Here is a 19,693-nt window from a genome sequence, read left to right on the forward strand (position 1 = left end):
AGATGCAGGAAGAAGCTGCAATGACAGGCACATGCCACCCTTTGTCCATGCCAGTTTTTGGACATCCTTTGCTATAATAGATAGTGTAATGAATAAACCATTTCAAATGTATTTTTTGGGCTGGCTGTAGTCCAGTGGTTAGTATGCATGGCCGTAAGTAAGAAGGTGGGTTTGAGCTCATATGCTGCCACAAATAATGCACAGTCCATTCCAAACTGTGATGCTGAAAACATAGCAGCTCCTATTAATTAATTCAGTATGTCTGCAGTCACAGTGAATATGTAAACTCTTCCAGCCTCAGCAGTATTGAGAATAAACTGAAATTTATTTATTTTACTATAGAGAGTGTTTCAAACTTGCACAGAAGGAACGTAGCAGCTTATTCTACAGCTAAAAATATCTCAAAAGTCTGTTTCTCAGATATTTAAACACTATTTCTAAATTACAAAATCATGTAAAAAAGAGCAAAACAATTTTTAAAATGGGCTTTAAACAGTAAAAATCATATATACCAACACTGACAGAAATAGTGTCATTCTACTACATGAATCATACCAATTACTCAGTTGTGAATAACCAATGTGGTAGAATATATATTAGCAGGAATGTCTGTTACTTGAGTTTTAGGTTCCACAATGACTATCTTGTTTATACAGCATTTGTTAAACTTATATAAAAATGCTGCAAATCTGTTTACTTTTTCCAAGTTAACTGATTGGTTTAATTTACGGTGAGGTTCAAAAAATTCCACAGCTGTTGTTCACAAATATCCTAAAAAATTTCTAGTTTGACAAGTAATGAAATGGAAATTGGAACAAAGGGTTGCTCTTACGAAGAAAGGCTCAAGTTTTGCAAATTACAGTGTCTAGAGACTAGGCACCTGCAAGGTGATCTGATTGAGGCATATAAAGTCTTGAATGGTTTGGCATGCTCAGTGCTGATGGATTATTCCTCTTGTTCAGAAAAATTGCCTGAGTGGGCATAAATTCAAATAGAGGAAAGGCAGTTGTAGGATAGATGTGTGGAAGTTTGCCTTTAGCCAGCGTGTGGTTGATTGCTGGAAAAAACTTCCATCTGTCGTTGTAGAAGTTGATAGCTTAAATAGATTCAAGGCAGAACTAGACAAACATTTGGAGCAAGTGGATGGGTGAAATTTGATTTTTTTTTTTTTTTTGGCTGATGCTATATAAGTTTGATTTCTTGCATCATGTGCCTTTACTAATGCTTACTGTAAAACATCTGCTACTGTGTGCCACTATGAGTAAAATCACTGTACAAGTATCTTCTACCATAAGTACAAGAAGGTTGTGTAAATGTTTCATCTGCAAGCATATCGAAGACATTACATGAACAACAACTGTATAAGAACTGTTGCCACAAGCTATGAATAAACACAGGAACCTATATCAGTTCCTCAGTTATGTTCTTGCTACAGATAAATGATGCTTTAAAAAATGGAATTCTTTTCAGGAAAACCTGGACCAAAAAACTTGCACACAATTCATTAACACCACCTTTTTCTTTGATGTGGTGTTCTTAGGGACAATTTTATTGGTCCTTATTTTTTTTTAATCAGCAAGGCTTTCAAGCATGGCATACTGATGTTTTCTGTGGGACAATTTGTATGAAGACATACCCATTTAATATTGGCAGGAATGTGGCATGATATTTCTGATATTTTAAATACACAGAGTACATTAACTGATGAATTAGTCAGAACAGTAACCACTACCACAATCAGCTGACTCCAGAACCTCAGCCTGCTTAGTGTAAAGTCACATGAAATCCATGGTTTATTCTATATGTATTACTAGGACAAACAGAGATACATTTTGTGAGCTGCTGAAACTGTTAAGAATAGTATTGAAAAAAAAAAAAATAATAATAAGATATTCCTTGGAATTATGTATTTATTGTGCTGAATGCTGATTGAACAAACTGGAGGTTTTTGTGAACAGCTGCTTTCCTTTTAAAGGATATTTTATTTTCATTTATATGTTTTTGTAATTTTTAATTAATGTTTACTCTCTCAAATATAAATATTTTTGGGACATGTTTGTAGGAACTTTCTTATTTTTAGCTATAGACTATACTCAGACATACTCCAAAATCCATGCAATTTCAAAACATCTCCAATATGTAATTTAGAGTTTAATATATAATGTTTGTGTATTATTGTCACAGCAAAATTCAAAGACGAGAATTGGAATTTTTTATTATTATTATTATACATTGATATTAGTAAGCTCCTATTAATTTTAATGAATGTATGCAAAGAAGCGTCTTCCTTCATAAATAAGAGAATTCAGACTAATGATATCTTGAAATTGGATTTGAGACTGCAACGAATTCTGAATTTGTGATTTTTATTAATTAATGCTCTATTAAAATGAAGATTTTTGCTGCTTTCATCTGTTTTGTCCTACTTTTATATTTTATATTACCTTTTCCAAAGTTTATAAAATCATTTTGAAGCTGTACTACTTATAAATCTTCACATTATATTTAATCAGGTTTTGTACTGCACAGTCTAAAAAGAATCATTAATACAAAGCCTTAAAGAGTAATATTCAAAAAAATAAACTGTAAAACTGCATTCAAAATATATTTATTTCCCAGAATGCATGGAAATTTAAAATTGAGGAGTCAAATTATTTAACAACTTCCAAGTGTTATATTCTGGTAGAGAAAATACTGTTCTCTGAATTATTTTACAATTTATACAGTTTTTTTTTATTATTATTAAATTTTTCTATCAACATAGCCAAAAAAAAAAAAAAAAACATATGTAATTATCACTATACATATAGTGATAATTATTTCATTCAAACCTGGATATTCAAATTTTTCTTATCTGGTTGTGGCTGTAGTATTTTACATAGTAAACCACCTTGGATAATTCAGTTTTCAAGCCTGCCAAGGGGATGTATACCAAATGTTCTACCTCTGGTATTGAAACATTTTCAATGAAGGGCCAGTGAGTAAACCCCTGACATACCTTGTTAATCAGCAATAAAATGCAGCTGTCATCTGTTTTGGAAATTCCTTTGGTAACAGAGTCAGCAGAATCTCAAACTTATTAATTCCAGTGAATACTCTTTGTCCCATCCATGGTCTTTTCCCCCCATAGAATATTAAGTATTAGAAACTTTTGTTTCAAACTAAAACTTGGTGGCTGAGCTTATTTCTAGTCATAAAAAGAATTATGGAGCTGTGTAACTTTATGAATAAATTTGGTAAACTATGGGCTAAGTTAGGTAGCTAACTGACTATTTCATGAATGTCCAAGACCAAACATGTTTCTTTATGACACTGTTCCACATGCCATACAAACTGGAGCAGCATGGCATTAGGAGCAAGTTACTGCTATGGATAAAAGAATAGTTGAGTGACAGAAAATGGAGGGTAGGTATAAATGAGCACTACTCTCCTTGGACTAATGTTATTAGTAACAATCCCACAGGGTTCAGTGCTAGGCCCATCACCATTTTTGGTATTTATTAATGATATTGATGAGGGAATATTAAGCTTGTTGTGTAAGTGTGTTAGATAAAAAGGTTGGAAGGGTGGATGATGACAGGAATTAAGGCATAATACTGAAACAAGACCTGAAAAATTAGGCAAATGTGCTGTGAAGTGGCAGTTGAGGCTTAACTTTGATAAATGCAATTACTGCAATGGGTGCAGTAATCCTAGAATAACATACAATTGGGTTGCACCACACTCAAGATAATGGAGAAAGAAAGAGACCTAGAATCAATTGTGCAGTCGGAGATGAAGTTCTCTGAGCAGTGTAGACACTGCTAGGACAGCCCATGGAGTTTTGTTAATGATATAGGGGAATTTTGCCAGCAGGGAGAAGGAGGTATTATCCCATTGCATAAGCATAATGGTTAGGCCACAGGTGCAGAGAAGAGCAATAAGATTAGACAGAGACATGAAAAGGTACCTTTAACTATGAAAATACTGGTGCTTCAAACTGCAGCACTTAGAAACTAAGCACCTGCAAGGAGGTCTGACTGAAGTGACAGGGGAAGTACCCATGGACTGGAGATGTGCAAATGTGACCCCAATTCACAAAGGAGGATCAAAGGGCAACACAAGTAATTATAGACCTGTTAGTTTAACTTCTGTTCCTGGAAAATTAATGGAGGCACTGGTTAAAGAAGCACTGCAGGATCATCTAGACAAGACTTCAGTTATAGCTCAGACACAGCATGGTTTTGTTAAGGGGAAGTCTTGCCTGACCAATTCGATTGGATACTATGATGCAGTCACAAAAGAACTGGATGCAGGGAATAACTTTGATATTATATATTTGGATCTTAGAAAGGCTTTTGATACTGTTGTACATTGAAGACTGCTGCACAAATTGGAGCAATGTGGCATTGGAAGCAAATTGCTGCTATGGGTAAAGGGGTGGTTGAGGGGGAGAAGACAGAGAGTGGTAATCAATGGACACTGCTCATCGTGGACTAACGTTATTAGTGAAGTCCCTCAGGGTTCAGTATTGGGTCCATTATTGTTTTCTGTATTTATAAATGATATTGATGATGGTATATCCAGCTTAAAGTCCAAGTTTGCAGACGATACGAAGGTTGGCAGGGTTGTCAAGGACACTACTGACACTATGCTACTGCAACAGGATCTGGAAAGGTTGAGCAGATGAGCTGAGAGGTGGCAAATGAAGTTTAACATTGACAAATGTAAAGTACTACATATGGGAAACAGCAACCCCAGAGCAACGTATCAACTCTGTGGTACTACACTGACAGTGGTAGAGAATGAAAGGGACCTGGGGGTGGTTGTGCAGGCAGATATGAAGTTTTCTGAGCAGTGCAGACGGGCTGCAAGAGTAGCTCATGGTGTATTGTCGATGATATATAGGAATTTTTCTAGCAGGGATAAGGAGGTGATTATTCCCTTGTATAAGGCAATGGTCAGGCCACACCTACAGTACTGTATACAGGTCTGGAGGCCTCATTTCAAGACGGATGTAGAGATGCTGGAACGAGTACAGAGAAGGGCAACAAGATTAGTGAATCGAACAAGGGGTGCTCTTACGAAGAAAGGCTTAAGTTTTGCAAATTACAGTGTCTGGGGACTAAGCACCAGCGAGGTGATCTGACAGAGGTGTATAAAGCCTTGAATGGTTTGAGCATGCTCAATGCTGATGGGATTCTTCCTCTTGCTTAGAATAATCACCTGAGAGGGCATAAATTCAAATTGAGAAAAGACAGATGTAGGATAGATGTGAGGAAATTTGCCTTTATCCAGCGGGTGGTTGGTTGGTGGAATAGACTTCCATCCCTTGTTGTGGAAGTTGATAGCCCAAATAAGTTTAAGGCTCAGCTGGACAGGTATTTCAACGAACAGAGGGGTGAAGTGGAAGTGGTTATTTTTTATTTATTTATTTATTATTATTATTATTATTATTTTTTGGCTGATGCTGCATAAGCTTGCTTTCTTGCATCAAATGCCTCTACTAATGCTAATGCTAAGTGTTTAAGGACTTGAATGGATTGAGTAAACTAAATGCTAATAGCATCATTACTCTTTCTTAGACAACACACATAAGGGATATATAAACTTAAACTGAAAAAAGATGGTTACAGGATAGAAAATTTGTGAAAAATTGCTTTCAGCCAGAGTAACCAAGTGCTGGAACAAACTTCCATCTGGAGTTGTGAAAATGGCAGTTTGAATAAATTTAAGATAGGATTAGATAAGTTATTAGAGTGGATAGACAGATGAGGTGGGTAGGGTTTTTTTTTACTTTGTTTTTTTATTTTATATTGTTTCCATAAAATAAATTACATGTGTTCTATTCATAAAATAAGCTCCTATAGCAGGAGCTTATTTTGTGGAAAAAACTATGCCGCCCTCACCCATTACAGGTTAATCCAATCATAATGTGAAAGCGAAAAGAGTTCACATAAGCTTTCTCCACCTAGATAGGATTTGAACCCAGTTCTTTTCCATGCAACATGGAAGGACAGCAATCCAAACCACTTCACTAACTGCAAGAGCTTTTATAAATCAAACCTTCCAAATGACTTAGACTTTGTTAAAATGGTCTGTAAAAGAAAAGTGGTCCCATAAGAGTGCAGCATACTGCCTTGTCTGAAAAAGCTTTTGAGTTAATACTAAAATTAAGAGATTTATGGCTAAATATTTTAAAAAGAGCATTGCACCAGTAGAATAGGAAGTAATATAACAAAAGGACAGAACATTTTTTCTCTAATTTTATAATAATTTGAAAGCAGAATACAAATAAGCAACAGCTGGTAGAAAAAATGTGCTGATTTTGCCACAGGCTTGAAGAAGCAGACATTCAGAATCCTTGCTACTGGTCCCACTGGTGCATCAACTTTGTCTAAAGCACTGGCAATCCTGCATCAGGGCAAGAATTCAATAAAATCAAAAGAAGATGACTGAAGAATCAAGAAGCATTGCATTTCTTCAGACTATGAATTTCTAAGAACTTTTGGAATGGCCAACCACATATACAGCAAATATAGGTGATTAAAAGCTGAAAACAGTAATTAATAGTCATTATAAAAGTTTTGAGAATTCTGATTTAAATTATTTGTTACATTTTCAGTTTTTAATGCAAGATTTTTGAATCAGTGTGATAGTTCAAAAAAATACAAAGGTAAATAAAAAAAAGTACCCTTAATGTGTTTTTAAATATATCCCATGTTAATTTTATTTGAATTGTTAATATTTAAGTATAATATTGTTTTATAATTATCTAGTTGTTTGTTATAGCTATAACATCCCCTTAATTTAAAAACCTATCTTGGATGATTCAGATTTTTTGTAAGGTCCCTTCAAATTTGAATTATTCAAGTTTCACTGTGCACGTAAACAATCTCTTACAATTTTCACATCGCATTAAAAAAAATAAGCTCAAAAAATTGTTTTTACTAATGAATTATTGCTGGAACAAGGGAAATAAAGCTGTAAGGTTTCAAAATTTATACTACACTCTCTTATTTATTATATAGTATATAATGTCTTCCAACAAATTTCAAGATAATGCAAGAGATTGAAATGTTCTATATTTCACCACAGAGTAAATGTCTTCCTAGGTAATGCATCTGTAATAAAATGAAAAGTGGAGAAAATATAATTTAACAAACCTGAACTAATTTTAGTAATAACAAGATTTAGAAAAATACAATTAAAAAAAATGAATTTTGAACAGTATAAACAAGCTATTTAAAATAAAAACAATTTGTAAATAAACAAAAAAAACCTTGTAAATTATTTAATATCACCAGTAGTGTTTTAAAAGTTGAAAGCCAGTTTTATATGTACCAATCCCTTAATTTTCAAATTTAACAACAGTCCTATTGTAAATATACTTTATCATTTTTAACAGGGTACAAGAGAAGACAAGATTTCTTCTACAAAAAAGGCAAGAAAAATATGAAGATAGACATCTGGGTAATTTCCGAAAAATATTTCCAAGAGAAAACAAAGAATATTACGAAGTTTTTAAATAACAAACATCTGAAAATGTAATCAGCAAATTAGGGTATGATTTATTTTATTATAAGTTCACATGTTTATTGACTGGGCAATTGCAAGTTTATTTGCAAGTTTTGACTAGCCAGTTTATGTGTGCATGTACTACAGTGTTGATATCATACCAACAGTAAAGTCACTGAAAGTATCAGCTTGGTGTTTTGTTTTAAAAAGTGAAGAAATTTTTCTAACTTTTAAAAACTATGTTAATTATATGCAAGGGTTAAACAAAACATTTTTCTTTCTTTCTCCTCTTTTTTTTTTTTTTTTTTTTGTCCAGTTGTGGGGGGGGACTTTCATTCAGGCACTCAACACATTACTGATGTGAATGCTTGATAATTTCAGGCCTCAGAGTTCTTTCAGTTTAGGCAACAAAAAGACTTCACTATTTGCAGAATTCTGGTGCACAGGGTGTACTTGCAAATACTTTAATCCTATATATACATATGACAACTGCAAAGTGACTTGGAGATGAGTATTTTTTCTTATGAAATCACACCAGTTACCACGTCTCTTGGGCAGTAATAGTAACCCTCCTGTTCATGGGGATTACATTCCTGAAGATGTCCACACACTGTGAGGCTAAGGTCCTATGCAAAATTAAATTTAGATTCTTGGCTGAAAAGATATTTTTATAAAATATATTTTAGTATTGTAGAAGAATAAGAGAAATTTATCTCAATAGGATTTTAGTATTGTATATATTTTATATTTACACATAATGACTAGTCATTGATTTTGCCAGTTTTACACTAAAAGAGAAATCTGGAGGTTATCTGACTCTGGCAGCTGTGGTATAAATTAACTTAATGCTCCCAAAAACTTGACTGGCAACACTGCATTTGCTTGGCAGCAGGAAAGTCAGGTACAGTGTTCTAAATTTTAATCAATGGTCCAAGCTATACTCTGCATGTAAGAATAAAAGTTAAATACATAAAGAAATCTAAAAGCCTCTTTATCATGTTTGCACACTTGATGATTTATTGGATCACTGTCATAATTTTATAGCTCTGAATCTGCATTTTCTATTAGCAGGAATGGTCCTATGGCCACCTATGAAATAAAAAAGAACACTGATAGCAGATGAAATTTAGTGTTTCAGTAATTTATTGTGTTTATTACCAGTGATGCTCATTATTAAAACCCTTTCACACTTGCAGTGTCAAATCAAATATGAGACATAACAAGAAATAAGATTTTACATCAAACTGACTGACCAATAAGCTTACCAAACAATAAAACGATCTGAGAAAGAGACTGTATTACATTTAAACTTTCAGGCCAATTTCCTTGGATATTGGAAACATTGGATGCAGTTTTTTAAATCCAAGGAAAACCTTACCATGGTGTTAATGGCAAAGTTTTCCCTGGATACATAAAATTGACAGTGAACAGGCAAAGTAAGATTCAGTGATTCATTTAGTACCTGACCCACTGTGGTCATCAAAGTATAAATTGTAAAGCAACTACCCTCAATTTGGAAAAAAAGGATATCAGAAACTTAGCTACCAACAAGCAAATCAGTGAACAGAAAAGCTGTGAACCACAAGTTCTCTTGTACTTAACTGGTTGGGTGGCTCTCCAGTTGCTGTATATAGCAACTATCTTTTATGACAGCCCTTTGAAAGAGGTAGTTAACAAGCATGACTTCTTTCTCAGCTTCATATGGTTATTTAATACAAAACATCTGACTTGACTTTGAATTGCATCTGAAAATTTATCAGTGATTTCCCATCATGACAGGATCACACATTTTCCCTATACAGTAAAATATCAGTATAATGAATGCCAGAGTAATGAAATATTCAGTAAAATGAAATCACTTCCCATTCCTGCCAATTTACTATGTATCTTTATGTAAAAATATTTTATTTTAATGACTATCATTGTAACAAAATATCAGTTTAACACAATAAAAATTCTTCCCATTATAAAAAAAAATCATTATTACAATATTTTTAAAAAGAAAATCCTTAAATAATATGATACACCTTTTGATCTTTGGTCTTTAGCATCTGACAGTGCTAACTGGGCAGTTAAATGTTTAAGATTAGAGGCTTTTGATCAGTCTACCTTCCACAAGTCACACCTTAGTAATTCTGGAAGTAACAGGGGTTGTCTACACAGAGTTACATACGTTGGAAAACATGCTGACAGTATTATTGAAATTGTTTGTTTATGGTTTTGTGGAAAATACAGTTGCATTTATTTTAGTTTTATAAATGTGAAAATGGAAGAGACCATAGCTCCATTTTAATGTTTTTCTCTTTTTTTCCCAGAATTTTTTAAAAAAGTTTTGTTTTGTTAAAAAAAGTAAGCATAAAAAACATGTTTTTATTTGAATTTTTCATTAAAAAAATAAAAAGTTGCATTTAATAAGTGAGTTTCTTTTGTGATAACGTTATTTTGTAATATGTAATTATCATTGACATTTTTTAAAATGTGTTTCACTGTAACAGAATTTCGTTATACAGTCAGTCCTCGTATAAAATGGTAGTTGTGTTCCTAAAAGCACTCATGCAATATAAATAACAGGCCTCATGAGAAAAATAGGGTTAGGTGCCGACCACTCAAGACTGAACACACATTTATAACCAAAACATTACCAAACACAATTAATAATCGTAATAAAATACTTACATATTTTATTACGATTATTACATAATAAAATATTGCTAATGCTTTTATCATATGCAAACTTGTTCCTGATATCTTCTTTGTTTGATCTTCTATCCAAACAGATAACAGACGTCCCATCTCTTCCAATTCTTTGTCTTGATCTAATGTATTTTGTTATTCTTTCAGTAGTTCCTGCTATAAAAGTTATTTTTATTTTCTCTGCATTCTTTTTAATTGTTCTCAGCATTGCCTCATTTAGGCCTGTAGCATGCACAATATCACATGTTCTTTCATTCTGCTCAAAGCGTTTCACAGTTTCGTATTTTTTGAAAATATTTTCTTTTTTTCTCTGAACTTGCATGCTTCCTTTTCACATTTGTTTCAAGTATTTTACTCATTTTTAGGGAATAAAGCACAATTACAGTATAAAAGAACAAAAATGAGGAGGCACTCTTGATATCATCTTTTAAGGGCACAAAAGGTGATATAGTTGTACACATTGGCACTAATGATATCAAGAGTAGGAGACCGGCAGAATTACTTAACAAGTAGAGGTCACTGTTGAAAAAAAGCCGTGAATTAGGGTTGAATTTGAAAGTGTCTGCAATTCTGCCCAGACACGATAGGAGGGAGTATATGATGAGAGCCCTGTCGATCAATTCGGCCCTGGAAAGATTGTGCAAGGCTCAAGGGGTAGAATTTTTTTCAGCCTGGACTGTACTTGTTAACAGGAGAGACTGCTTCTACAGGGATGGGATACACTTAAATAGAAAGGATGCAAGAATATTTGCTGATGCTATCGAGGCAGTGTTAGGTGGGTCGGAAAACTGCTAGCTTGGGGGGGAGACAAAGACTAATAGATTAACAGCAGTCACTGGCAGAGGTGAAAGAGATTCTTGCACTGCTTCTATTGGAAGGAGCAGAAGCCTGAAAAACAAGATGCAGGATATTTCAGAGACTGCTGGGAGTCATTGCGGTACAAGTAAACACATGGGTTGTGTTAGGTCAGCTAAGAATATAAACAGGTGCATGTATACTTGTGTATACATGCACCAATGCTAAGAGTTTATTAAATAAATTTGATGAATTTGAGGTATTGCTCAAAACATCAAAGGCAGATATTGTTGGGATTTCATATAGACATGGTATCACACAGATATAAGGAATGCAGAACTGGAATTTGGGGAATACAACGTCTACAGAAAGGATAGGAAGGGAGGAGGGGTTATGCTATTAGTTAAGAAACACATAAAATCGAAGGAAGTGAAGCCAGTCGACATCGCTGGACAGTGCAGTGTCGAGTCAGTTTGGTGTGACATAAGCATTGGGAGATCAAAATTGAGAGTAGGAGTGTGCTATAGGCCTAATGACTCTGATGAGTATAATAAGAAACTGTACAGGGAAATAGAGTGGGCCAGTAAATCAGAGAGTCTTATAATGGGGGATTTTAATTTCTCAGATATTGACTGGAATTTGGGGGCTGGTCACTCACACACTAGCAAGGCTTTTGTGGATTTATTGGATGATTGTTTTCTACATCAGCACATTCGAGGGGCAACTAGAGGGGAGTAATACTCTTGATTTGATTATCAGTAGTGATTCTTCATGCATTAAGAATCTGCAGATAAATGAACCACTAGGTGGCAGAGATCACAGTGTGCTGAAGTGGGATTTACTCAAAGAGGTAACTACCATTAGGGGTAAAGGGAAGGGTTACTGCTTTCGTAAAGGCAACTACGATGGACTGAGACAGTATTTAAATTCTATACAGTGGGACCAACTGAAGATGTTACCGACAGCAAATTCAAAATGGGAAGCATTCAAAGAACTTATCTTGGAAGCTACTGGGTTTTACATACCAAATAAGAAATATTGTTCAAGGTTTAGGCCTAAATGGATATCAGATGAACTAATGAGACATAGGATAGAGAAGAAAAATGCATGGGATACATATAAATTAACACGTGACACAGAAGCCTATGATAGATATAAGTTGATCTGTAACCAAGTAACAAAGGAGGTTAGGCAGGCGAAGGCAGATTACAAGAAATCTTTGGCAAGGGATGCAAAGAAAAACAGCAAAGAGTTCTTTACTTATGTAAACTCTAGAAGGAAGGGGATGAATCAGATTGGTGCACTTGATATCAATGGGTCAACTGTTGATGATCCTGCTCAGGTAGCTAACAAACTAAATGAATATTTTGCATCGACATTCACACATGAGGAGTTATTCAGCGAGGGGAATGCCAGAGGTGTATTCAACTCTGGCAGTAAGCTAGAGAATCTTGTAATAACTGAGAGTAAAGTGGAGGAGAAATTGTTGAAGATAAACACAAGAAAGGCACCTGGGGTGGATGGGATCCAACCAGTTATATTAAAGGAGGCAGCAAAGGAAGTAAGCAAACCCTTAGCCATAATTATGAGAGCTTCCTTGGACTCAGGGGAAGTGTGACTAGCACAGACTAGAGAAGTGCAAATGTGACCCCAATTCACAAATGAGGATCAAAGGCTGACACAAGTAATTATAGACCTGTGAGTTTAACTTCTGTTCCAGGAAAATTAATGGAGGCACTGGTTAAAGAAGCACTGCAGGATCATCTAGACAAGACTTCATTTATAGCTCGGACACAGCATGGTTCTGTTAAGGGGAAGTCTTGCCTGACCAATTTGATTGGATACTATGATGCAGTCACAAAAGAACTGGATGCAGGGAATAACTTGGATATTATATACTTGGATCTTAGAAAGGCTTTTGATACTATTGCACATGGAAGACTGCTGCACAAATTGGAGCAGGGTGGCATTGATGGAAAATTGCTGCTATGGATAAAGGGGTGGTTGAGGGGGAGAAGACAGAGAGTGGTAATTAATGGACACTGCTCATCGTGGACTAATGTTATTAGTGGAGTCCCTCAGTGTTTATTGTTTTCTGTATTTATAAATGATATTGATGATGGTATATCAAGCTTAATGTCCAAGTTTGCAGATGATACGAAGGTTGGCAGGGTTGTCAAGGACACTACTGACACTATGCTGCTGCAACAGGATCTGGAAAGATTGAGCAGATGGGCTGAGAGGTGGCAAATGAAGTTTAACATTGACAAATGTAAAGTACTACATATGGGAAACAGCAACCCCAGAGCAACGTATCAACTCTGTGGTACTACACTGACAGTGGTAGAGAATGAAAGGGACCTGGGGGTGGTTGTGCAGGCAGATATGAAGTTCTCTGAGCAGTGCAGACAGGCTGCAAGAGTAGCTCATGGTGTATTGTCAATGATATATAGGATTTTTTCTAGCAGGGATAAGGAGGTGATTATTCCCTTGTATAAGGCAATGGTCAGGCCACACCTAGAGTACTGTATACAGGTCTGGAGGCCTCATTTTTAAGAAGGATGTAGAGCTGCTGGAACAAGTACAGAGAAGGGCAACAAGATTAGTGAATGGAACAAAGGGATGCTCTTACGAAGAAAGGCTTAAGTTTTGCAAATTACAGTGTCTGGAGACTAGGCACCAGCGAGGTGATCTGATAGAGGTGTATAAAGCCTTGAATGGTTTGAGCATGCTCAATGCTGATGGGATTTTTCCTCTTGCTCAGAATAATCACCTGAGAGGGCATAAATTCAAATTGAGGAAAGACAGATGTAGGATACATGTGCGGAATATTTGCCTTTAGCCAGCGGGTGGTTGGTTGGTGGAACAGACTTCCATCCCTTGTTGTGGAAGTTGATAGCCTAAATAAGTTTAAGGCTCAGCTGGACATGTATTTCGAACAAACAAGAGGGGTGAAGTGGGGTTTTTTTTTTGGCTGATGCTGCATAAGCATGCTTTCTTGCATCAAATGCCTCTGCTAATGCTAATGTTAATATACACAAACAAAGCAGCTTTGTTTACTCAGGCTACATGAAAATGAGTATAGAATGCAGCTGAGTAAATAATGCAGTAAGTGTTGCATCCAGTTGGGGTGATTCCGCCATGTTCGACTGTCAGTTCTTGTATATGCAAAGCTGAATTGTGCATAAGCGAATTCAGTTTGTGTTATTTCTGACATTGTACCCCTATTTATAAATTGTGCCTGATCGAATTTGTGTAGTGTAAACACGAGGACTGACTATACTAACATTTCACTGTACAGTTGGACCTATCTTTATCGAACTTCCATATAGTGAAATTTTCTATGTAGCAAACTTTTTTGATTTCCCCTGGTCATTATATTGAAAATAGTTTCTCTAGAATGAGAAAATTTCCATATAACGAACAGATTTCAAGAGACCTGGGTATGTATTGTTCACACATCTAGCATTTAGGCAATAAAGCTGATGCTGTAGAAAGCATGAATTAAGCTGAAACACTTTACAATTTAATGGTGCCTGTAAAACCCTACAGGAGAAAACTGGCCAACCACAGCGCGGGATAGAAAAAGATGGCAGTTTGGGAGAGGCCTTTGCCCAGCAGTGGGTCAGCAATGGCTAAAAAGAAGAAAAACCTATACAACTTATACACTACTATGCCGAAAAGTCCCGCTGGTCAGCTGTCCACAGCCATTGGCAAAGGTTAAGGCATATTCCCAACGCAGGAATTGGCTCTGGTCAACCTATTTTATACCGTAAGCATCCTATTAGAGAATTAGGAGAGAGTGATTTTCATTTATCTCAGACATTTATCTGTTGTTTCGGAGAAATGTTCACATGGTAGCTACAAGTGGTCCCTAATTTCAGCTTTGTTTTTACTGCTGTGCAAGTAAGCTTACAATGTCTAAGAGGAAATCCTTGAGTGTAGTGCGAAAAAGTGGAAGTGCTTAATAGTGTAGATTGTGGCGAAATCTACACTAAAAAAAAAAGAAATCACTTTAAAATTTGATGTCCCTTCCAGCAGTGTGTCAACCATTCTGAAAAACTCTGTTTCGATTCTCAAACTGTTTTAGGAAATAGGACCCAGTTATGCCTTTGGGAAGATGTAGATGAAGCAGTTTTTAAGTGGATGAAGTTGATTTGAGACCAAAACATGCCAATATCAGGGCTATTAATAAAAGAAAAGGCTAAGGGGTATGCATCTTTTCTGGGGCACAAAACATTCCAAGCCAGTTCTGGTTGGCTGGACAAATTTAAAGAGCGTCATGGCTTACTTGAAAAAGTTATTTCTGATGAAAGTGGAGTTGCAATCGAAGAAGACTATACCCATTGGAAAGAAATAGTTTTGAAAAAAATTATGGAGGACTACGAGTCCAAAGACATATTCAACGTTGATGAAACATGTCTATTTTTTAAATGTTTGCCGAACAAGACACCGACTTTTAAAGATGAAAAATGTTTAAGGTGAATGACAAGAGAAATTTTCGAGCAGTGGATTTTAAATTTCAATAAAAAGATGACGAAAGAAAACAGAAAAATTGCATTGATTGTTGACAACTGCCCCGCCCACCTTCACTCGGTAATTTAGAAACTTACAAGTGTGAAGTTTGCTTTCTTCCTTCTGAATAATTTGTCTTAACTGCAGCCAATGGACCAAGGCATTATCAAGAATTTGAAAATGCACTACCACGAAGGCACATACTGAAAAAAAATTATACTGAGAATAGAAACCAACCAACCTATAGATTCTATTATAAATTTGTGGATATGCATATCAGAGTTTGCGAAAGTGTGGAGTCAAGATGTGACAGGAACAACGATTAAGAATTGTTTTGCAAAAGTAGGTGTTGCTAAAATGCTAATTAACAGAGATGAGAGGAATAAACTACTAAAAGACATTGAGCAATCTTGGGAAGAGTTCCAAGCGAGGTTTAATCAGTGAAGAAATTGTTCTTGATGAATTTTTAGGAGTTGATAATGATGTCATGGTAGCTGAATATCTGAGTGACTCCAACATTTTGGAGCATATTTAAAGAACTAGTGACAGTATCGACGATGAGTTGGATGAAAATGAGGGCAATATTAAACCTTCCAAAAAAATGTTGGCAGCATTTGAAAAAACTTTACATCGAGGCCTTCAGTGGGAAGAAAATATAACAGAAAATATATCTGAGTGTTTAAAGTTTAAACAAATGTGAACATTTTTATGAACGGTGTACAGTAGAATCCAGTGTACAACAAAAAATAACCAAATATTTTACGACATAATTCTTAAAAGTACTAATAAATTGTGGGCATCATGTAAGTAGTCATTTCTTAATATGTATTTATTAATTAATTGTTTTAAAATGTTAGAAAATTTATTCATTCCCACTTCTTTCCCATCTTTTACTATATTTCCGAATTACAGTATTTTTCATTGTTGAAAAGGTCATATTTCTTTATAATGAAACTTCTGTATAATGAATTTTTTCAAGGGAACGATTGATTTCGTTATATAGTGGTCTGACTGTATTTAATTCAGAAGCAATACTGACAGACACTCCCATTTTTCAAGCAATTTTATATGAAGTCCTGCAATACTTAAATTTAGCAACAATAATTGAATATGCAGATTGCTTTCATGTCCATTGAACACAGGCATGCATTTCAAAAGTGTGCAAGTGAAGGGAAGAAATATGCAAGAATTATGATTTACCAACACAACACAACACAAAACTGTTCTGTGTTGAAATAGAAATGATTTTTGGAATCATTACCACAGCGGATCCTCATTACCCAAGGGATAATTGGCTCCAGAAAACTCCACTTAGAACGAACGGGTATCAAATTTTCATAATGTGTATTATGTACTTGACATAGTAATAAATGAATTGAAGGAACTGAAAAATAAGATAATTATTGTATTAGACTCCTTTTTCTCATAAATTTAACCTCAGAATGCAAATCATATTCTTTGCTCTGCTTTCAATATCTCCTTCATTATTTAGAATGGTGTGAATTGTTGTTTCCAGGATCTCAAGGGAACACGCAATATCGATTACTCGTTCTCCACTTCTGTTATGACGTATAACTTCTAATTTAATCTCTAAACCATAACTTTTGTGTTGTCTTATTTTTTCATGATGTTTTATCATAAGCACTTCACACTTTGAATGCATAGTTAATAAAAATAAGAAAACTAAGAATTCACTTAACATAAAAATTATCGAAAATATCAGCTGCATCTACTACAAGTGACAGTAATCAAGAAACTGACCATAGGTAGAGGGAGTCAAGTCAACAGAAACAGTCAAGTGTGTAGTGGGCTGCTTCAACGTAAGGCAAAACAAAGTACATAGATAATGTTATATTTTTTATGTTGTCGTATATTTTAATGTATTATATGCAAACTTGTAACTTTGGGGACTTGGATACCAAAAAACCCCCTTAGCAAAATATGAAATATTTTGCTAAAGCAACCTTGTCTCCTTTTCAGTACATGTTTCTAAGTTTTTTTTTTTTTTATTTGTGAACTAAAATGGCCAAAGATAATTGATTGAATACAATTAAAATATGTAATGTAAAAAAAGAGCAAAGAATTGGGCTCCCACCTCATCAGGAACCAAAAGGTACTGGTGTTCAAAATGACCAAGGGATTTCAATAATATCTAAATCTGCCAAAGGGCTGAACACAGAAAGAAGGCATAAGCAGAAATTTTTTCCAGTGATCATCCCCATATAGAGCCCTCTAATGAAAACTGTAACTAGAAATGGGAACTGGCAGACAATTTGGTCAGTTTCAGGAAAAAGTATAACATTAAGTTAAATAGATAAAATGTACAAAAATTAAAACTAACAATAAAATAACCCAGTACAGAAACAAACCTGGTTAGTTCAAAATAACCAACAGCAGTGAATTCCTGTAGAAAAACTAAGATTTTACTATGTATCGGGGGGGGGGGGGTTAATGAACTCTGGAAAAAGAAGAAAAGAATTGGCACTAGCCTAAATATTACTGATGCTGGAAGTAATCCACTAAAATACTTTTTCTCTAATTTTTTTTCTCAAAGCTGTCTTCTTTTTATCTTAAGCCTTCATGAGATAAGTAACATAGGACCAAGAGAATCCATCTTGTAAAAATCTGATACCTCATTTTCAATGTTTCAGAAGCAGATTTCTGTAAGTTTTGGCAAAATTTGATGTTTGTATGAGGTTTCAAATTTCACACTCAGAAATTGTAAATGCCAACAAAACATTTACTGAATGATTAACAACCTCCAGCATATGTGTAGATACAGGTTGAAACTTTCAATCCAACAACAGCAGATCACACTGTACCTATTGAGTGCAGCACTGTACAACAAGTCCAGGAATTTCTTTACTGTACTATGTATACCACCAGATAAATACCTCTTTGATCCTGCTGGCAAAGTTCCCATATATCATTAAAAAAAGATAATAAACAAGATGTCCTAACAGTCTGTTTTCACTGCTCAGAGAACCCTGCCAGGCTATACAGTTACCCCTAGATCTTTTTTCATATCAACTATCCTGTGTTTAGTGCTATAGATAAAGGATGGTGGAATATTAGGAAACAGAGTAGCTTTTATAAGTACTCTGTTTCCTACTATTCCACCTTCCTTTATCTATAATAGTAACTTCCTCTTAATGGCACACTCCTCTCATTTATACAACAATTGTTTATATGGAACAGTATCAAAAGCTTTAGTGAAATCTGTGCATATGATGTAAAATTATTCTTTGTATTTAGTTCCTTTGTGATAACATCATATTAGCTTATCAGATTTTTCAGACATGCTCTTTCCTTATCAAATCTGTGCTGTGATTTCCATATAGCTTCATTCCTATTGCAATGATCTTACTTATTTCTTTAACTATTGACTGTTATTTTCACAGGCACAGAAATCAAACTTAAGTCTGTAATTACTCACTTATCTCCTTGAACCACTTTTGTAAATAGGAGAGACATTTTCACTTCACCAATCTGCAGGGAATTCTCCTAGCTCCAAGGATGCCCTCATTATTATAGTTAAAGGTTTGATTACTTCTTTTATTGCTGCTACTTTTAATATAATCGGATACACTCCACTAGCCCCAGGTTCTTTGTTCCCTTTTAGTTGCAGAAATTTCTCTTCCACCTTGTGTGCATGTTAACAGACCAAGCTGAAAGCAAAAAACACCTTACAGACAAGAAACTGTCAGGGGTTTTCTGCTTCATTCAACTTAGTCTAGCCATCTTTGATGAGAAAGACACCAGGGGAGAATACACTATATTGTTGAGCAGCAAAGTCCTATCTGATACTGAGGACTTAGTGGAGCCTCCTCTTGTAGCTGATGATGCCTCCTAGTCTTCAAACAATAAGCAGAGGAGAAGTGCAACCTCATTTTCACTCTCTTATAATTACCATCACTTTTGCTTGAAATGACTTCCTGGAGTGGGGCACTAATATCTCAAAAGAGCTGCAAAAAATGTTATGAGCAACTGCAGACTGAGTTTAACTTGAGTAGCAGATAGAATTAAAGTTTGTGGTTAAATACAGGACCCCTCTTGATGGGAATGGTATTCTTAATGGATAACAGCATGGGGTTGTGAAGGGGAAAGTTGTCTAACTAATCTGGTTAATTATCATGATGTTATTAGCATTAGTAGAGGCACATGATGCAAGAAAGCAAGCTCATACAGCATC

The 19,693-nt window shown here is 35.1% G+C and overlaps 2 protein-coding genes across 2 annotated transcripts in view; one reads left to right on the plus strand and one right to left on the minus strand.

The window, feature by feature from the left end:
• LOC150085358 (tubulin polyglutamylase ttll6-like) overlaps window positions 1–7,511 on the plus strand; it is a 96,976-nt gene extending 89,465 nt beyond the window's left edge. The window contains exon 8 of the mRNA XM_090374540.1: window positions 7,388–7,511. Within this exon, the coding sequence (XP_090230666.1) occupies window positions 7,388–7,511 (124 nt within the window). The remainder of the gene's footprint in view (window positions 1–7,387) is intronic.
• galla-1 (cytosolic iron-sulfur assembly component galla-1) overlaps window positions 6,999–19,693 on the minus strand; it is an 86,463-nt gene continuing 73,768 nt past the window's right edge. Inside the window, exon 7 of the mRNA XM_090373173.1 lies at window positions 6,999–7,103. The gene's annotated coding sequence lies outside the window, so the exon portion shown is untranslated. The remainder of the gene's footprint in view (window positions 7,104–19,693) is intronic.

The sequence above is a fragment of the Mastigoproctus giganteus genome, chromosome 5, assembly GCF_048544385.1.
Source record: "Mastigoproctus giganteus isolate SK-2022 chromosome 5, ASM4854438v1, whole genome shotgun sequence".
Classification (NCBI taxonomy): domain Eukaryota; kingdom Metazoa; phylum Arthropoda; class Arachnida; order Uropygi; family Thelyphonidae; genus Mastigoproctus; species Mastigoproctus giganteus.